The sequence below is a fragment of the Zophobas morio genome, unplaced genomic scaffold (genome assembly GCF_036711695.1).
Source record: "Zophobas morio isolate AGI-343-1 ecotype UQ-CSIRO unplaced genomic scaffold, CSIRO_AGI_Zmor_V1 ptg000012l, whole genome shotgun sequence".
Lineage (NCBI taxonomy): Eukaryota > Metazoa > Arthropoda > Insecta > Coleoptera > Tenebrionidae > Zophobas > Zophobas morio.
The window spans coordinates 24,405,478-24,424,485 of NW_026972117.1; the positions used below are offsets into that span (position 1 = coordinate 24,405,478).

A 19,008-nucleotide genomic window follows, 5' to 3' on the forward strand; every position below is an offset into this window, starting at 1 on the left:
AGTTTTAAAATTGCCCGCCTGTAAACAATGTCCCCAAAAAAATTTTAGTGTAAAGTGAAATTCACTACATTTCTGAAAAAGTATGACAGTTGCAGGAAAAGGAGTGTTGATGGTTGTGTTGGGTTTGACATTACAATAATTTTATGGTTGTGTTTTGTGTAATGATGAAAGAATAAATGAGTGATTCATAACTTAAGTGCTTTTAATTGCTGTAAATAATTATATTATTTTATTAGCCTCAAAATGTCACTGAGTGCAAGTGCGGAGAACTTAACGTTTGAAACACAGGTGTGTTATTATTCCATGTTTTCCTTTTAAATTTGAATTGAATGGTCTAGAGAAGTAAACGTTCCAGGAAAGCTTTCGTCATTCTTGTTGAAACAACGTAAATATTGCACGTTGCGTCGTTTTAAAAATATTTCATATTTCAAGGATTATGATGGATCAAGCAATATGTGCTTAGAACTTGCCCTGGAAGGTGAACGTCTGTGCAAGGCAGGAGACTGCAGGGCCGGTGTGGCATTTTTTCAAGCTGCTATTCAGGCCGGAACGGACGATTTACGAACATTAAGTGCCATTTACAGTCAGTTGGGAAACGCATATTTTTATCTAGGAGATTATGGAAAAGCGATGCAATACCACAAACACGATCTAACTTTAGCCAGGTTTGGGGATTTACTCTATTGTATAAATCGTAATAATCAAGTGCTTTTTTTAGAACTATGGGTGATAAACTGGGCGAAGCTAAATCATCGGGAAACCTGGGTAACACTCTTAAGGTAATGGGTAGATTTGACGAAGCTGTAGTGTGCTGTAAACGGCATCTAGAGCTTTCAAGAGAATTAGGAGATAGGTTAAGTGAAGGTCGAGCTTTATACAATTTAGGCAATGTGTTTCATGCTAAGGGGAAACACATTGGTCGAGTGGGACATAAAGACCCAGGAGACTTTTCTGATGATGTGAAAGGATGTCTACAGCAGGCTGTTAGTTATTATGAGTAAGTTACTTGTGTAATATGTTCATTTAATAAGTGTTTTTCATTTCACCCTTGACTAAAAGTAAAAATTTTCTTTACAGAATAGTAGTTTGTTATTCTAATATGGATTGAATGATTGTTTAAAGTTTAACATTATGAATGAATGACATTCTTTTATTGGCGGAAGGAACTAAAACCACAATGTTATCCATTAATGTAGTATGTAAATGTACTAAAATAAAAGACAATGCACAATGATATAGAAAAGTTATGTATATGGGTTTTTCATGTATCACTCTTTGCGTTTTAACTATTTTAAAATTTATGGACTACCGACCACTTGGTATACATACATTTTGATTCACAAATTTTTAAAGCATTTTCTGTAAAAAAATTCTAACTAAGGGCGTTTTTCAAAATGTATTGACCATGTGAACCACACTAATTTATTCTACTTATAATTTTTGAAATTTATCCTCAAATTGTTTTTTTTTACTGAGTGCACATGAAAAACTCGTATTTAAAAAAAATAAATTTAATAAATTTAATTGCTTTTTTAAGGGAAAATTTGTCCTTAATGAAAGAACTAGGTGACGTTGCTGCACAAGGAAGAGCTTGTGGAAATTTGGGCAATACATTTTATTTGCTGGGAGATTTTGCTCAAGCCATACATTACCATGAAGAACGGTTATCAATTGCGAGGCAGTTTGGAGATAAAGCTGCTGAAAGACGGGCACATAGTAACCTGGGAAATTCGCATATTTTTATGGGACAGTTTGAGGAAGCGGCTCATCATTACAAGTAAGAAATGATTCTGTTTAAATGTAGGCTGTTCATACGCACATGCACTAAACCATTCATTAATTCCTGTAATAAATTTACAAAATTCGCGTTAATCTTTTACTTCCCGAGCGTGAGCTACAGAACGCTAGAGTGGGAAAGAGTGGGTCCGCATTTCCGCCTGCGTCTCGGTCTGTCTCTGTGTCACTTTTTATTAGACAGATTTTTTTTTGTGAGAATCCTTATAAGTTTAAGTAAAAATAGTAGTAAATTATTAAACTGCAGGTAAATAAGCATGGTGTGCGTAAATTTTTTCTTACGAAAATTTTATGATGACATGATGATATTTAAACAACTTCCCTCGCATCTGAGGCTAAACATTCAAACAAATTCAATGTCTTAGAAAAAGAAAAATCTTAACTCCCGCGTGCACACTATTCGAACCCTTTATCTCACACGGCCACGTTGCATATATTTCGGAGGTGCGTGAGATATCGGTTATATGAAACGTGGAGCGAATATTGCGTAAAGTAATAATTGTGATTAAAACTCAAAACAAGTGGATTCATAAAGCACAAATGTAGGAGTATATTGTTACGTAACACTTAAATAATTTTAATGTAGAAACTTTAGATGACGCCATCAAATTGTTGGTAGGGAAAATACACACAGATGGCAGATAGACATACAGACGGACGGAAACCGAAAACCTATTTTTTCGTATTCTAGGGGTCATGAAACTTGGAGAAAACATGGAAGTAGTTTATGGTCAGGAAAAATGTATTGCTCCATATATTTTTTTAAAGATACCCTCTATAAACAAATCTTAAAAATATGAATAGAAGAATAAACTACCAGGGTAGACTTTTTGCAGAAGATAGACACATTTTGACTAGCAGTTTACCATAGAACCTTAAAACGTTTGCAAGATTTCATAGCAGTCGCTTTTGTATTTTCTCATTTAAATTGTAAAATATTATTTTGATTTTTTCCAAAATCTAGACGTCAAGGGTAAAACATAAGGGCAGATTAACACACCAGAAGTATCTTATTTTATAAAATTTAAGTAAATATAATTTACTTTGTAACATTTTGAGATATCATCAAATTTTTGGTAGAGATGATTAAATAAATTTTGGTTAGCGTTTTACCATATACGCGATGTTCCTAAAATGCACCAAAAATTGTACGACAATCCAGTAGCTTCTGAGATTACCCGCTTAATGAAACCGACAACAAACGACAAACCCACGGAAACGGAGACCAACTTTTTCAAACTCGGGAAGTTACAAAACGTCGAGAAAACATGAAGTTAGTCAATAGACGAACGGATTTTTTTACAATATTTCCACAGCTTAAGCTAAAGAAGTAAAAAACTTGTAAAAATTCATGAAATTATTTTTTAAAGCGAAGCTACAAATTAGCAAATACCGAGTAAGCAGTAAAAAATATTTGACGTATATAATATTATATAATTTTTGTGGGAAAGTATCAATTTTGCAATTAGGCTCCGCCTTTCGGTCTGACAACGAATGAAAAATTTATCACGATTGAGATCGAAACGAATGGGTGGGGCTTCTCTTCTGGTTTTCTTTTTTAATTAATACATCTAGTTTTCTTTGTAAAACATGATTACCTACTTAAGAACATATTTCACATGGTACTTTCTCGTAGAAAAATAAGGATTTTACATTTAAGCCCCACCCCTCAGCTCACGACGAATTAAAAAAATCATCACAATTGAGCTGGGCAAGTGGGCGGGGCTTATATTGTACTTTTTTTTCTCTTAATATGCATGACCTTCTTTTCGCAACAAGAAACTTAAAACATGGTTAATATGGTACATTTTTGCAAGGAAATATGGATTATTTAATTATTTTCATGTGTCGAGTGGGAGCGGAAACTAATAATAGAATCTAAGATGTGAAGAAAGTAAAAAAAAAGCGCTCATCTTTAAAACACCTGCATTTCAATTGGCGACTTTGGGAAAATGGTAGGAATTTCCGTAGAAACGAAGCCGAAAATGAGTTCTCGATATCGAAATGTATAAGAAAATGTCTTCAACTAATTTTCGGAAATAGTTGCAAAATGGTAGAAAATGTCAAAAGTGACAAAATCAGTCTAATCTTATCAATACTAGCCCCACCCACCCACCCTCTTACATTATTAGAGGATATGTCATTTGCTAAAACAGTCTTATCTTAACAAACACTAGCCCCACCCACCCACCCCTCTTCTCATTTTAACGACTAATTTTATTTCTGTTCAGCATAAGACCATTCATTTCATTCAGATCAGATGAAATCATCACTGAAAAGGAGACAGGGTGGGTGGGCGGGGTAATAATGTTCTGTCGAGTGGGAGTGGAAATTAACAATAGAATCTAGAATGTGAAAAAAGTAAAAAAAGCGCTAATCTTTAAAATAGGTGTATTTATTTCAATTGGCAATTTTCGAAAAATTGTGGGAATTTTCAAAGAAATGAAATCGAAAATGACTTCTGGATATCGAAATGTACAAGAGAATGTCTTCAACTAATTTTCGGACATAGTTGGAAAATGGTGGAAAATGTCAGAAGTGCCAAAATCAGTCTTATCTTATCAATACTAGCCCCGCCCACCCACCCTGTATTTTATTAGAGGATATGCCATTTGCCAAAATCAGTCTTATCGTAGCAAGTACTAGCCCCGCCCACCCACCCCGTCTTCTCATTCTAACGACTATTTTTAATTCTGTTCCGTATAAGATCATTCATTTCATTCGGATCAGATGAAATCAATCACTGAAAAGGAGACAGGGTGGGTGGGCGGGGCTAGTGTTTGCTAAGATAAGACTGTTTTGGAAAATGACATATCCTATCTATCAAACATTGTCAAAGTTTTCAAAACCCTACGTTTAAAATGTTCGCAGTTAATTTTCGGTCCCTTTACTGATGTTTTATTTTCGGATAAATTTAAACGATACATTTTGTTACTGGATGAACCTGAAAAAGTCTTTTGGGGTTCTAGTGTTTTATTTTTTACGAATTTGAAAAAGTCGAGTGCCGCAGTGTTTGGGTACTCATGGTGTATTATTTTGGGAGCCTATGGAGATTTTTTTTGTAAATTTAGATACTCCTGTTTGTAAAGAATTTGAAAGTGCTATAGTCTCTCTAGTGTTTTTTCTTATGATAATCTAATTAAATTTCTTAGAGAATACGTCATTTAATAAAATCAGTCTTATCTTAACAGGTATTAGCCCCACCCACCCGCCTTCTCTTTTCCTAGAGGACATGCCATTTGCCAAAAACGGTCTTATTTTAGCAGTTACTAGCCCCGCCCACCCACCCTCTCTTTTCGTAGAGAATATGTTATTTGCCAAAATCGGCGGTACTAGTCCCGCCCATCCACCCTCTTTTGTTAGAGGGTATGTCATTTACCAAAATCAGTCTTATCTTAACAGGTACTAGTCCCGCCCACCCACCCTCGTCATTTCTTAGAGGGTATGTCATTTGCCAAAACCAGTTTTATTTTAGCAAGCACTGATGACTAACTTTTACATAAAGATTTTTTTAATTATTTTTTTGGCACTCCCGAAACCCCCGTGCATAACGTACTCAAGAGTTAATTCGTCATTTTCCAGACACCCGGTATAAAAATTGTTTAGATAAATCAGTTAATTATACAGCAAAAATGGGAAAATTTCTTCATCTTATTTTTTACTTCCTAGGCATAAACTAGGGAAGTATTGTAATAGGATCCGTCGGTCGAACGGCTAATTTCATGTTTTCTCGACGTTTTATGATCCCTTGAATATGAAAAAATCTGTCATCTATATCAATATTTGGTGGCACATAATCTGCAAACTACTTACATATTTCATTTTCTTTATTTTATTTTACGAATATCATGTAAATGCTAAAACGTTTACCAAAATTTAACACCAAGAAGATGATGACGTCAACTCAAAATTTAGTAAAATAACATACTTTATACTTGTGGTTTATGAATTAATTTTTATTTTTCGAGCGTAACCTATAATAATGTCCATCCGACAAGTTTTATGTTTTCTGGAGGTGTCATAACTCCTGGAGTATGAAACAGTAGGTCTCCCGTTTCTGTCTGTCCAGATTTTTATTAGACAGATAATCTCCGAAAGTGCTGGACCGATTGTTGTCAAGTTTTAGAAATATGTTATGAATATGGTGTAGATGGTAAAACGATAACCTACATTTGTCTAATCGCTCCCACCAACAATTTGATGACGTTATCTTAGAAGTTTGTACATTAATATTATTTACATGTTTTATAATAATATCCTTCTACATTTGTGGTTTATGAATCCGCCTTGAATTTTCCCCTTTGGCGTCTAAATTTTCGGAAAGCAGGGCCGAGTACGCCATTTTCTATTTTCGTACACTGTGATTAGTATTTTCTAAATTTAAAACGTAGAAGAAGTAAGTCGACGGCACAGTATTCAGAGTTTATTTAGATTGCTAACTTGTTTAGATACAAACCATTTCCATACAAACTTACTAGTATCATCATCAGAACTATATGTTGAAAACAGGAAATTAGGTAACAAACAAACTAAAATATGTGAACACTTACCATAGGATTCGCGAAACATAGAATGTACACTATGTACAACGTAGTGATGAATGGTAGTGAAAACAATAAAAATTGTAATAGTCATATTTCTTGGCGCTTCACGACTTGTATAATATGAAGTCAGGTTTCTAACGAATCGATTGCCCAGAACGCTGACGAATTGATTTGCTCATCTTCTCTAAAAAGATCCATTTTAAAATAATTTGTACCATCAATTTGATCATTTATTTCAGAAACATTGATTCAAGGATTACAAAACTTTAACTCGAGAACGTTGATGCCTTAAAATTAATTTTCTTTATTAAAATTAATATATTGACCTGTTTCAAAAAGTTTATGAAGTTATATCAAGAATGACCGTACTTTAAATGCAAATACTTTAATGCTGCTTCACTTGTGATTTAATTAATATTCCACAGTTATATTTGATCTTATCTACTACCCGTGACTCAATAAAATTAATATTAATGATAATTTATTTCACAAAATATTACGAAAACATTTGATTTCACTGAAATTTCTAGATAGACCGAAATTATATTAAAAAATAAGTTCACTTCAAACATACTTTTCCTTCTTCCAAAAAGTCGATGTCGTCGTTTGATACAAAAACGCATCAGTAACTTCAAAACGACTATGTATTCTCTTTTATACGATTTAATATTGTATTCCTTTACTAAATTTTGGCAGCTGCATATCATACACCTAAAAACTAAAAATAGCGCCAAGTTACCATTTATTACATGGGAAAATGTGGCATTTGTTTTGAAACTACCTGTATTTTTAAGCTTTTTACCGTATTATTATTATTATTATTACTCATCTTCACGTACAATGACTCGGCTTTACCATGACTAATGTTAATAGTCGTAAATATGCCGAGATGTTTAGGTTTTAACAACTTTTAATAATATGTGTACATTAAAAATCATAAATGAAGTACATCCGTTATAATGGTGCTTGTAATGCTTATAAGAAGAATGAATTTTAATTGTAAATTTTCTCGACACGCGCAGCACATACCGTTATGTCCAACGTGTATGGATATGATATTAGACTTGATGCCATATTTTGCATTCACTTTCGAAAATTTTTTATTCCGTTATTATCAATTTTTTTCGTTTTTCGTTAATTGAAAACTTGTTCTAAACTGCCGAAGAATTTATAAAATTATTAATTAAAATTTATTCATTTACCTATATACATTTAAATACCAATAAGTCGACGCGTTATTTCATCACATTTTACTATTTTCACCTTTTTATAACATTAATATTAGCAACAATGAAGTATAACTTACTTCACATTAATTCAAACAGTTCTTTCAACCGTTTAATTAATATTAACATTTTAGACGAACGTTGGCTCTCGCACAAGAGCTAGGTGATCATGCAGTAGAAGCTCAAGCCTGCTATAGTCTGGGCAACACTTACACTTTGTTACGAGATTACGAAACTGCCATAGAATATCATTTACGACACCTTCTGATCGCACAAAACCTTGCTGACCGCATCGGCGAAGCTAGAGCTTGTTGGTCCTTGGGAAATGCTCATGCGTCTCTGGGAAATCACGAGAAAGCTTTACAGTTTGCTAAGAAACATTTGGAAATTAGCAAAGAGGTATGATAATCACATTTACATTAATAACAAAACTGTACACAAGTTTTAATCAGCGATAACGTACTCTATGTACTGTGACTATACCGTTGTGTTTGAACGGAATATTAATCGCTAATTTATTTTCACAACATCGAGAATCATTTAAGGAAGCCGTTAATTGCGTAATCCGTTTTTCTGCTGTTGTGTTTTAGTTAGGGGATCCAATGGGTGAAGCTACAGCGAAAATGAACGTGGCGGACTTGAGAAAAATTTTAAATTTACCGGAAAGTCCTGAGTCGATCTGTGAAACTCCTTCTTCCAAAAGTGCGTCTCCTAAAGAACCTCAAATGAACGACGTCACTCACCAGAGGATACATAGGGTGAGACGAGAAAGCATGGAACAGCTTAGCCTTATTAAGGTAGCGGTTTTTTTTTTGTTTTTCGTGTTTCTTGTTTAACAAGCGTAAGTTTATTTATGTTTCTCGATTGTTTGTGTATGCTTTGTGTGTTGCATCGCTTTTTATATGTGCAATAGATAGCATTAAGTTAACCTAGGCATTGCATACATCTTTGAACGTGGTATGAACCTTCTTTATTGATTACACTGGTCAACAATAAAAAATCGAACAAAGAAATAGGTGAATCACGGCAAGTCTAAATTCATTTTTCTTCGTTACGATTCGAATAATTTTGTTTGAAAACTGAATTTAATTATTTTACGTAACACAAAGTGCATAATGTACCATATTTAGAACAATGTATGACATATCATAAAGAAAAGACAATACCTATGAAAGGTAGGAGCATCAGTCGCACTACAATCGATAGTTCTCGACGCTGAATGTTAGATTTTTTTATTGAAAAACACTGACATTGTTTCTGTTACAATTTGTTAGAGAAGATAAATTACCACAACATGTTGTGATATGCATGCGTTTCATTTGTCGTACCTAAATTTTTAGAAATTATACGAATTGTGTTTTAGTTACCTGGGGACAAATTATGCTGTGACATATAAAAGGAGCACCAAAGTCATAAAATCTAGATTAGAGTTCCACCTAATGACTATTTACCAGTTTCTATATCCTAATTTTCTTTAGAATATTTAAATTAAGTGAAGTATAACGGTGATAATTCATTTGCGGTTAAGAAACTTCTGATAAAAACTAACTTTGGGCTAAAACCATTGTCATTAAAAACTAAATCCTTCTGTTTTGAGTCTTTCTTCGAAAAAAACTGAACTTCTTGTGTCTTAATTAAAGCCAATCACGAATAGTCAGTGCTACCCTCAGAACAGTGATTGGAGCAATTACTTTTTGCACTTTGAAAAATTTGATGAAGACACAATTTTAGATATTTGTTGTTGGGTCCAAAGAGTCAAGAAAAACATGTTAGAATGAAAAAACAAATAAATACTTCACGCAATAGGACTATATTCATAATTTAAATTCAATAATAACTGACATTCAAAATTTTCGTCAGCAAAGACAACAGTACACATCCTTTCCACTGCGGCGCTAAATGGAGTTGTTGTAGGACAACATGTTATATATTTTATCAAAAATTGAAGAGCCAATTCTTTTGCGCCTAATTTAATTCCACTCTAGCTACAAATAAAAGTTCGATGCCAACTGCAACACCTTTTAAACAAAAATTTGCATTGGTGGGAGATTTCAAAATATCTTATTGGCTGCGTGTAAATGTATCGTAAATATTAGTCCACCGATAATTACCTACGGACGCAAATCTTTTAGTCGTTAATAAAAAGGATATTCCTAAATACTTAGAAGGGGGCTATAAGATAATGTAAACTTAAAAGTCTGCCTTTAATTATGTCTTAGTTAACGTTGTGACTTACAGATTAAATTTAGAAAACCTTAGAGGGTGGACACTCTCATAAAATTTTATTGTTGGATTATGAGAGCTTTATCGGTTACCTGTTATAGATTTGAGTGGACCAGAAAAATGGCTAAAGTTTGTTTGACCACAAATTTTAAATATTCTGCCTTTGTTTACTCAATTATTTATTAAGATATTTTATTTCTGTAAAGCGCAATGGATTTTTTAAATACAATTTCTACTAATGTACCTTTTTGAAAATTTTAAATTGATCCATAAATAGCGAAAACCAGATAATGTCATAATGTACTGATCACAATTTTAACACGTTGTAGTTTTTTTTTTACAACAAAATTTAAAAACTGGAAAAGCAGTCTTGGTAGGGTTTTTTTAAGCTCATTTCAACGGAATGAAGTTCATTACAATCAGACGTATATTTTTGGCAAAAACTTGGCCTTAAAGTGATGAAGAGCTTATGTATATTATGGTTACCTTGTTTCTTAACAAATTCTGTGCTAAACTCGTTTTAGATTTTAACCCTCTACTTCTCTTTGTGGGGACAAACCAGATATAATAATCCCAGCAGGTAAGGTAAACAATTCGTAGAGAAAAACAAAACAATAATTTTGAGTATTTGGGTTAAAAGTAATTGTAAAGTGATTGAATTACTCAAAAAAAGTAATTCGTTGCAATTACTCATTACTTGAGAAGGTATTAAATTACTTCCAACCACTGCCTCAGAACGTTATTATTGTATCAATTTTATGAGGAAGTGTTATTAGTGACGGTTGTAAAATGACCAGTGCCTGAAACCCTTCGCTGAAAATGTAGAAGTTGTAACTGAGGGAATTCAAAATTCAAAGCATAAAATATAAACTTATTAAAAAATACAATCTAAACATTTCCTACGAACAGGATACACTTAATAAATAAATAAACAATCTAATTATTACTACTACTAAGAAAAGTTTCCGACGAAGATTAGGTATTATTATCAATACTAACCGTGATTATAAATATATTGTGTAGGCGTTCTCATACAAAAATAACGTTCTGAGAATAAGCATTATCTTAAACTTGATAATCGCATGGTTTGGCTTCTTAATGTTACTAACTCCGTGAGAGAATTAATAGAACATCGGTGACTCTTTATCAACGATGTTTAAAGGCAGGGTTTTTTTTGTAACAGAAATTCAAAATTTCTATTTCTGTTGAAAATTGAATTAGAGACAACTCAATACAAAGGGCGTCAATAAAAGGAAGAGACAATCATATCGTTAACTTCTACTTTTATGGTATTGTGGTCCTCAGTTGTACAAAACCTTTTTGTCATTTGGGTGAATTCTATTTATATGAAATAGCAATTTATTGTTTCGTTTCTACTTCCCGAGTACAAACGAAAAAATAGTTCTCCCATGTCCGTCTACCTATCTGTCATTTGGCTGTCAGATTTTTATTAGGCAGATAATCTCCGAAACAGACCGATTATTGACAAATGTTTCTTAGGAATGTCGTATAGATAGCAAGACGAGAACCAAAATTTGGCTAATCATCCCTACCAACAATTGAACACGTCCCTTACATTTTTTTTTTTAGTAAATACCACTTAAATTTTATAAAATAACGTACTCCTATACTTGTGGTTTATGAATCTGTCTTGATTTTTTATTCCAAACATCCAGATTATCGCAAAAAATGACATGTAGTGAATTCAGTGGTTGTACCGTAAAAATGTTGACGTATTAACGCGAAGGCCGCTGGTTCGATTGAATCATGGAGACACATTTTTTTATTGATCAAATTAAGAACGATTTACCTTATTTTTTCGAAAATTTGAGAATACAATAATGTCGTGTCCGCCTATATTTAATAATAATAAAATAATTATTATAATAACAGCTACTTGCCCAAAATAATATTCAGAACGTTTTGCTCCATTGTAGCGTAAATAATAACTTTAGTCGCCTCCTCTGTTTTGAGAAGACAAGGTCATTCAAATTTTTTCACTTATTCTGGTCAACCAACTTGATGCGTGCCTAATAGTCGCATTTTAAGCAGATATTGATAATATGTATATTTTTCCCGTTGGTTATCTACCACGAATCTAGAAAAAAATGACAAACGACTATCAGTGGTCCCATTTATTTTCCGTTATTTTTTACGCGGCCGCTAGAGGCGCCACCGTATACTGCCCCAGTTTAGCCTGGAAACTTATAAAATGTGAATTTTTCATTAATTCAGCCTAAAAAGCACATAAAAGCCATATCAGGGATAAAAATTGTCTGGTTTGCGATAAATAAAACTCTAGTTCATAGTTTACGCTTACTTTTTCTGGAAATTATTTTTAAAACTATTTTATTAATTGAAATTTACTTCGTTTTAATTAAAGATGCATTAATATAAAAAACGAAATTAATTAATAGTATATTATTATACAGTGGAAGGAGGTGAAAGATTGTAGCTCGAAATAATAAATAAATAAATAAATAAATAAATCAAATAAGAAGTAATACATGCGTCACATTCGGTTTTTGGTTTTTGACAACTGTTTTTGAAAACATTACAATATACATTTGAAAAATTGGCGTCACTCTCATTATATTGTGATAACCTCACAAAAAGGTGGCACTTGAAATGGTACATTATTTCCATCCATAAATCCTTAAAAGGGTTCTTAATTACTTCTAGTACTCTGACTATATTGGGTACAGGTTCCAAATTTACCGGTTGCTCCATTTTTGTCCTTTTCGACGGAATTTCATGTCTTTCTGTGATCCTCCTCTTCGATACTGTTATGTACTTACTGAACCAGATGTCCACACTTTAATTATCTCTGAGGAAATAAAACTTTTCACTAATTGCCTGATGCCTCTTTCATTAAGTGATTAATAAAAAACTAGGTTTTTGTAATATATTAAAAATATACGTATAATACGCAGCGCCGCCGCAGAAGTAAAATTGAGTCATGCGAACTACACAAGACAATATCCTTCATATTTTAATTCGTGTTATCTACTTTAAATATATTTGACATTGTCGGTGTTTGTCCAGCCTGCGTCAACTGTGTGGCATACTTCTTCATTTTAAGTTATAGGAGTTGTCAAAAATTAAATTTTATTAGCTATTTGTCGAAGAAGCTGCATTTGGCGACTACTTCAGATGCAAAGGAAGCTCTATCTAAATAACTTTAGACCAAATTTTTATTAAAGCTGTACATAATTAGTTCTAAGTTATGTCATTGTCACTACTGACGTCTCATATGAAGTAATTACTAACCACACAGTAACTGAAAGGGTAGGAAATGATGTAACACAATAAGCTCCTGTTTACACTATTGTTTTGTTTATTGTGTGTTTCGCCAACTTGCAAAACTATTTATTCTACTTCATTGTCAAGGATGCTGAATGCGTACAACAATAACCACAATATAAATTAGTAATGATCAAATATGATTTCAATATTTTAATACTGTGTTTTGGTGCCGGATTATTTATTTAGAGTTTGCATAATGTGTAACTAATTAATTAAAAACCCCCAAGTGTTAAATAAAATTTTAAACAATCCATCCACAGAATATAATCCACCGTTTGATCGATGAATGCAGACAAATTTTTAATTATTTTACATTGATAGACAAAAAAGTTAAACAATTTTGCACTTGATTCTGCAAGGTGATTAAATTTGTGAAGCGTTATTTCCTTAATTTCTCTAAAATTAAAAATGTATGTACGTTTTGTTGCCTTAGGCAAATGTCTACTCATTTAAATATTATTCAAGCGGCGAAGTTAGTCACTTACAAACTAAAACATTCAATATTGACATATAAATTGAGACTAAGATAAACCCCAATAAACCCGGTCATAATAGAAAGCTTACTTAAAGAAAAAGTGGAAACAGTTCTAAATAAAATACGTGGCGTTCGTTTTAAATTTTTAATCGAATTTATACCGTAAAGTATTTAGAGCTGACTGTATTGACACATAAATTGTCTACCTATGACACAATTTCTTTAATATTTAATTTTTCAATAATTAACGTTTAAAATTTTAAATGACAACGTTCACTAGGTTACGTAACGTTAGAGTAATAATGCTGTGGTTCACCACAAACTAAACATAATAGTTCTTATGTAAGCCTGCACTATTTCATCACGATCTAACGTCGTCTTTACGTGAAACATTAATTGTTGATGTGCCAGCACGAATTTTAATCCAGTTTAACATTGTTATTCTCCATAACTATTATTGATCCGAACGGTCGATTATACAAACCATAATTGTGCCGCTTGTCAGAAAAAATTTATATATTATAATTGAAGCTAATATCAAAAATGTCAGTTACGTGTTCGTAACTCTGTAATCATTTTTTGTCCACTAGTGAAATAAAAGTGTAAGTTACTATACACAACTCATTTTATTTTGTTATTTTGCATGCTTCATGTGGCATGTGTATGTTACATATGTTAAGGCGCCACTGCTCTCTGACTGTGTTCTAGTATCAGATCACCAATTGCAATTAATAATCTAGTCAGGCGTGTTTGAAAATAAATAAAACATTTTAATCCCTGCATGTTAAATAATATCGTCCACGCTGTATATTTTTTACGTGGGGGCTAACATGGTAATTTCCTGAGTCAATTCCTTCTAATTATTAACTAAACACTAACAAAAGGCCCTCTTGTAAACAGGCACGTTATGTTTACTGGGTACACAAAAACTTGTGTATTATCTTCGTGATTTTCAAATAACAAGGTTACAAATATTTAATTCGCACAATCTATCACATGTTTGTTTTTGGATTAGTTCTAATTAACGTAACAACTGTTTTCTCTCGTGCATCTTATTACATTGTTCGTTTTAAACCCAAACGTCTTTTACTCCGCAAAAACAACGTAAGTATGTCACTTAAAATTTGGAAAAGCGCCAAAGTTTTTCTATAAACTCGTAAATAGCAATAAAATAAACGTGGATACAAATTGCGCACTAAAGAAGATACACAGTCGATTAATTATAAACAGCTATGTACCTCGTTTCTAGGTAATTGTTTGCACCGTTTTTATACGTGAATACGCTGCAGCAAAAATTAATAAAATAAATAACAGTTGACGTCAGATTGTGGTGCTAAACAACAAGTTTTATCACCGCGGATATAAGGTTTAACTCATTCTCTAGTATTTTTTTGGACGAGCGTCAGCGGAAAAATTAAGTCGCGAAAACTTTGTTTCGCAGTTAACTCCAGACGGAAAACAAAGACCCGGCCTAACACTCCCTCCAATGAAGGCACCATCTCCAACCAAAAACGAAGACGATGATTCTTTCTTCGATTTGCTGTCGCGATTCCAATCCAAGCGTATGGACGATCAGCGTTGTTCTCTGACTGTGGACAACAAGGAGAATACCAACGTAGTTAATCTGCCTCGGAATGAAGGTATTTTAATTTAAAAAAATGGTTACACTTTTTCAGTGTTAAATTGCTTAAACTAAAAAAAATAATTGCGTTTGTTAAAGGACCAGACGACCTGATAGACATGATTGCCGGAATGCAGAGTAAGAGAATGGACGAGCAAAGAGTGGCTTTGCCTCATCTGCCGGGGTTACAGTCGTCTTCTCTTCAAAGGCTAGCCGAATCTAGGAATAATAGCGTACCAGATGATAATTTCTTAGATCAGTTGGTTAGGTGTCAAGGCTCCAGGCTTGAGGATCAAAGGTCACCTCTACCAGTACCTGCCGTAGACGTAGAAGCCGATCCACCACCAGCTAATTCCAGAAAAAGTGGAGCAACTGTACCAGATGAAGATTTCTTCTCTTTGATTATGAGGTTCCAGTCAGGGAGAATGGATGATCAAAGAGCTGCGGTGCCTCGGGTTGAGCACAGGTAGGTGTTAATATTTAACAATGTATTTTTTGAAGTGACTAGTGTTACATTGTACACGTCAAAATTATTAAAGAATAGTGAACTAATTTTTTCAAAAATTTGCTCTGATAGAAGTGAGAGAAGTTTAATGTAAATAACTTCACAAAGTTTTAGTACCCTTTTTTTTTGTTTACAACTGGAGAATATATTATTTATGTAAACATTACCGCCTATTGACGCAAAATATTCCAGTGTATATAAATGCACTTACCAGTGATTTGCTTTTACGGAAGTGATAGTAATGCGCTTATTTTACAACAAAAACATTTTTAAGTAAACATTTCAACCACAAATGACGATAATTAACTAGTCTATTTGGTTTATACACTTTAAAATAATAAAATAAGTTTTTCTTTCATCTTTTTTTGTAAAAAAAAATTGCTAGAACAACTGAATTGAAAATGGTTGAAAATAATCCCTCTGTCGTTGCAGGATGGCTAATGGTAACGTTCCGCACGCAACAAATGGTATTAGTAATAACTTCAAAAGCAATTCTTCTGGAAAGAAGAAAAAATAATTAGGTATGTTAAGTAACAAAAAAATATTTAAAAACCCCATATCTCGATTTTTATTTGTATTGACTGCCATTGGAGCGTGTACCCATGTAATATAAAATGAGCCTAAAGCAAGTTATATACATATTCTTTTATATAGTTTAAATTTTTATATATTTTTATATTAAAATAATGTATGTATTGATTTTTTTTAATTATGTATAATTATTTTTACTTGTGATTTGTCCAAGAAATGTTAATTTCTTATCATAATAATGACAGGAATCAAACTTTCTTATACAGATGACAGAAAATATATTGCCGTCACATCATTTAACCTGTATTAATTAACTTATGGATTTGTTGCTCTTGAACTCATTTTGTTTTTTTACTCGTCGGTTCATGACAACATATTAAATAGATTAGATAAGTGGATGGTTTTATGCAGAAGTGGACCAAATTACAAGCCTTTCCATTTTTCATTGCAGTTAGGAGTCTCCTCCTGTCATAATAATACTAAATGATGTCTCAAATTTTAGAAGTACAGTCATTTTTCGTCTTAAAGTTTTCAGCAATTGTAAATTGATCCATTTCAAGTTATACTTAACAACTTGCATTTGAGTGTGATGATGCAAATCCAAGAGATTTGGTTTTGCAAAAATTTAATCTCAGACCTGAAAGCTCCAATTTTTCAATAAACTGAAAATAATCGTTATGTATAAACTAGGTTTTAAACTAGAGGTGTATAATTTGATGAAACCAAAAATTGTAAAACGTTTTGGTCTGGTATTTAATTTTTTATGAGATAGAGTATTTAAAAAAGAAATGTTTTGTGGAAGGATGTTGCTCTCTATTTTTATAAAAAAAAAAGTTAAAATACGTCTTTCCTCATTAAAAACGTGAATATTGTCTAGAGGAATTTCGTTACTGTTATCAGCGGTAATTCAAGTTTCGTTTTCCAATGTATACAACTGGTGGATTAACACTTTTATGAAATTTGTTGCCACATTGTGTTACCGTCGTTTTAAATTTGTATATTTCTCAAGCCAGTTCAATGCTAAAAGATGCATTTAGACTTTGCACATTCATTTATATGACGTAAATATTTCTGCCATGAAAGTACAACGCGAACTATAGAATAGCACATAATGGTATCAAGTTGAAATTGTGCACCTAGTTAATAGCAAAAATACAGAGAAATTTGAAATAGTTTTCACAAAGCGTAATAATTTGAAAATCATTAGCTTCCATTTACTTGAAATGTTAGAAAAGCAGATTATTAGATTATACGTGTAATTCTTCTGAATGGGTTAATGGAGTGCCAAATGTTAAAAAATTTGTGGCAACAGATTTTTTGGTGCATGTTTACATATAGAATCATCCCACCTGAAAATTTATGAAAATAATCTGTCCATTTGGATGCTTTATGCTGTACACATTGTTACAAAGTAATGTGAGAACAAATTAGACAAATGTTTGCCAAAGATGTTTATTCAAATATCCACATGTTTAATAATAGACTGTTGAATTTCTTCCCTCTTTTTATGAAAGATTTATATGACATTCATGTGTTAATGATATGCTGAAATGTATTGTTATTTATATGGTACAAAGTAGGAGAATAAATTTTATTAACTGTACACTATTTATTTACAACCTTACCACTTCACAACCTAATACCTTTAATAAACTGTTTATACCATAAATAACTAGTTGCGCCGCATAAACTATACCAAGTTAAAATATATGAGAAGTGCTCATTTCGCAACGAGATTCTTGTTTGGCCGCCCATCGGTCCTTGTGGTACATCAAAATCATTTGTCGCTTCCAATAAAACTGGTGAGGCACCTGTCACTTGCGCCATTTGGTTCAAATCCCTAAAATATTTTAGTTTATTCTAAGAAACACATTTTTTTTCTTTGATCTACCTATAGTACCACTGATTACTCCCCACTTGGTTTTTGGGTGTAAAATTGGGTCTATTTTCATGCAAACGCACTACTCCAATAACATCAACAATTCCTTTTTGTTGACCATTTTGCCTGGTTGATGGATTCTTACAATTGTTAGGAACCCACCCTCTATTAATTAAAATTGTTTCACTACAATCAACTATTAATTTAAAATCTTCAGTGACAAAAATAACATACTCCCTATCCACTAACTTCAAAGGCGTTATAACTAAATATCCTTGGTTTCTCTGTGTTGAAACAGACATTAGCTCACTTTTTGTGGAAGCATCACCTTTAAGTATTAATGTTCTTGGTCCCAAATATAACTCTTTGTCGTGTAAAAATTCACCACGGACATGAATTGGCCTATATTCCAGCTCCTTGAGTTCCTCTAAACTATAAAAATAAACTACAATAAAACGTACATACTTAGATAATTTACAAACTCCTCTGGAAGAGCTATAGGATCTGACTGAGTTAATTGTTGCAATTTCCCAATTAAATCCTCTTTCCATTTTTTCCTTTGTACTTGCCACGTTCCTAAACCGAAAGTTGAAGCAGGTATCACCTACAATATCGTAATTTGAACTGTACTTCAACTACAATAATGTTATATGAACCAGTAAGAACCATCCCCATGGACCTATTTTCTTTGATGCATTTTCTTGTTGTTTTACAAATAGTTTAGACTTTACATTATTTGAATAACGTAATTTACTAAAATATAACGTAGAATAAACTTTACTTCCTTTACTGGTACAATTTAAACATTTTATAATACTTTGTGACAACATTTTAGGTTATATTTGTTTTCATATTTTTTGACAGTAATGACAATGTGACAGTTGGTACTAGTTTCAAAATAAAT

The 19,008-nt window shown here is 32.5% G+C and overlaps 2 protein-coding genes and 1 long non-coding RNA gene across 5 annotated transcripts; 1 reads left to right on the forward strand and 2 right to left on the reverse strand.

The window, feature by feature from the left end:
• The first annotated feature begins 77 nt into the window (after positions 1 to 77).
• LOC135128062 (G-protein-signaling modulator 2) lies at positions 78 to 17,828 on the forward strand. 3 transcript variants are annotated; one of them, XM_064054876.1, is made up of 9 exons: positions 78 to 288; positions 433 to 665; positions 719 to 997; positions 1,538 to 1,777; positions 7,699 to 7,963; positions 8,155 to 8,361; positions 15,010 to 15,208; positions 15,289 to 15,655; positions 16,127 to 17,828. In XM_064054876.1, the coding sequence occupies exons 1-9, from the start codon at positions 244 to 246 to the stop codon at positions 16,209 to 16,211; spliced, it is 1,920 nt and encodes a 639-aa protein (XP_063910946.1). In that variant the 5' UTR covers positions 78 to 243; the 3' UTR covers positions 16,212 to 17,828. The 3 variants fall into 3 exon arrangements, with proteins under 3 accessions (XP_063910946.1, XP_063910947.1, XP_063910948.1); XM_064054877.1 differs by having other exon boundaries at positions 8,155 to 8,322; XM_064054878.1 differs by lacking the exon at positions 78 to 288 and adding an exon at positions 327 to 385.
• LOC135128067 (uncharacterized) lies at positions 6,204 to 7,831 on the reverse strand. Its single transcript, XR_010280320.1, has 3 exons — positions 7,645 to 7,831; positions 6,345 to 6,522; positions 6,204 to 6,286 (listed from the first exon to the last, which is right to left on the reverse strand). It is a non-coding gene; the product is annotated as an uncharacterized LOC135128067 (long non-coding RNA).
• LOC135128064 (surfeit locus protein 1-like) lies at positions 17,803 to 18,975 on the reverse strand. Its single transcript, XM_064054880.1, has 5 exons — positions 18,761 to 18,975; positions 18,587 to 18,708; positions 18,339 to 18,536; positions 18,117 to 18,290; positions 17,803 to 18,065 (listed from the first exon to the last, which is right to left on the reverse strand). Exons 1-5 carry the CDS (start codon positions 18,932 to 18,934, stop codon positions 17,855 to 17,857), a joined length of 879 nt encoding a protein of 292 aa, XP_063910950.1. The 5' UTR covers positions 18,935 to 18,975; the 3' UTR covers positions 17,803 to 17,854.
• Between the last annotated feature and the right edge of the window lie 33 nt (positions 18,976 to 19,008).

Coding starts and splice junctions, on each gene's coding strand:
- LOC135128062 (XM_064054876.1), top strand. CDS start 244: ATGTCACTGAGTGCAAGTGCGGAGAACTTAACGTTTGAAACACAG. Junction 998..1,537: donor CAGGCTGTTAGTTATTATGA/GTAAGTTACTTG, acceptor TGCTTTTTTAAG/GGAAAATTTGTCCTTAATGA. Junction 8,362..15,009: donor AACAGCTTAGCCTTATTAAG/GTAGCGGTTTTT, acceptor TTTGTTTCGCAG/TTAACTCCAGACGGAAAACA.
- LOC135128064 (XM_064054880.1), bottom strand. CDS start 18,934: ATGTTGTCACAAAGTATTATAAAATGTTTAAATTGTACCAGTAAAGGA. Junction 18,709..18,760: donor CATGGGGATGGTTCTTACTG/GTTCATATAACA, acceptor ACGATATTGTAG/GTGATACCTGCTTCAACTTT. Junction 18,066..18,116: donor AGTAATCAGTGGTACTATAG/GTAGATCAAAGA, acceptor AAAATATTTTAG/GGATTTGAACCAAATGGCGC.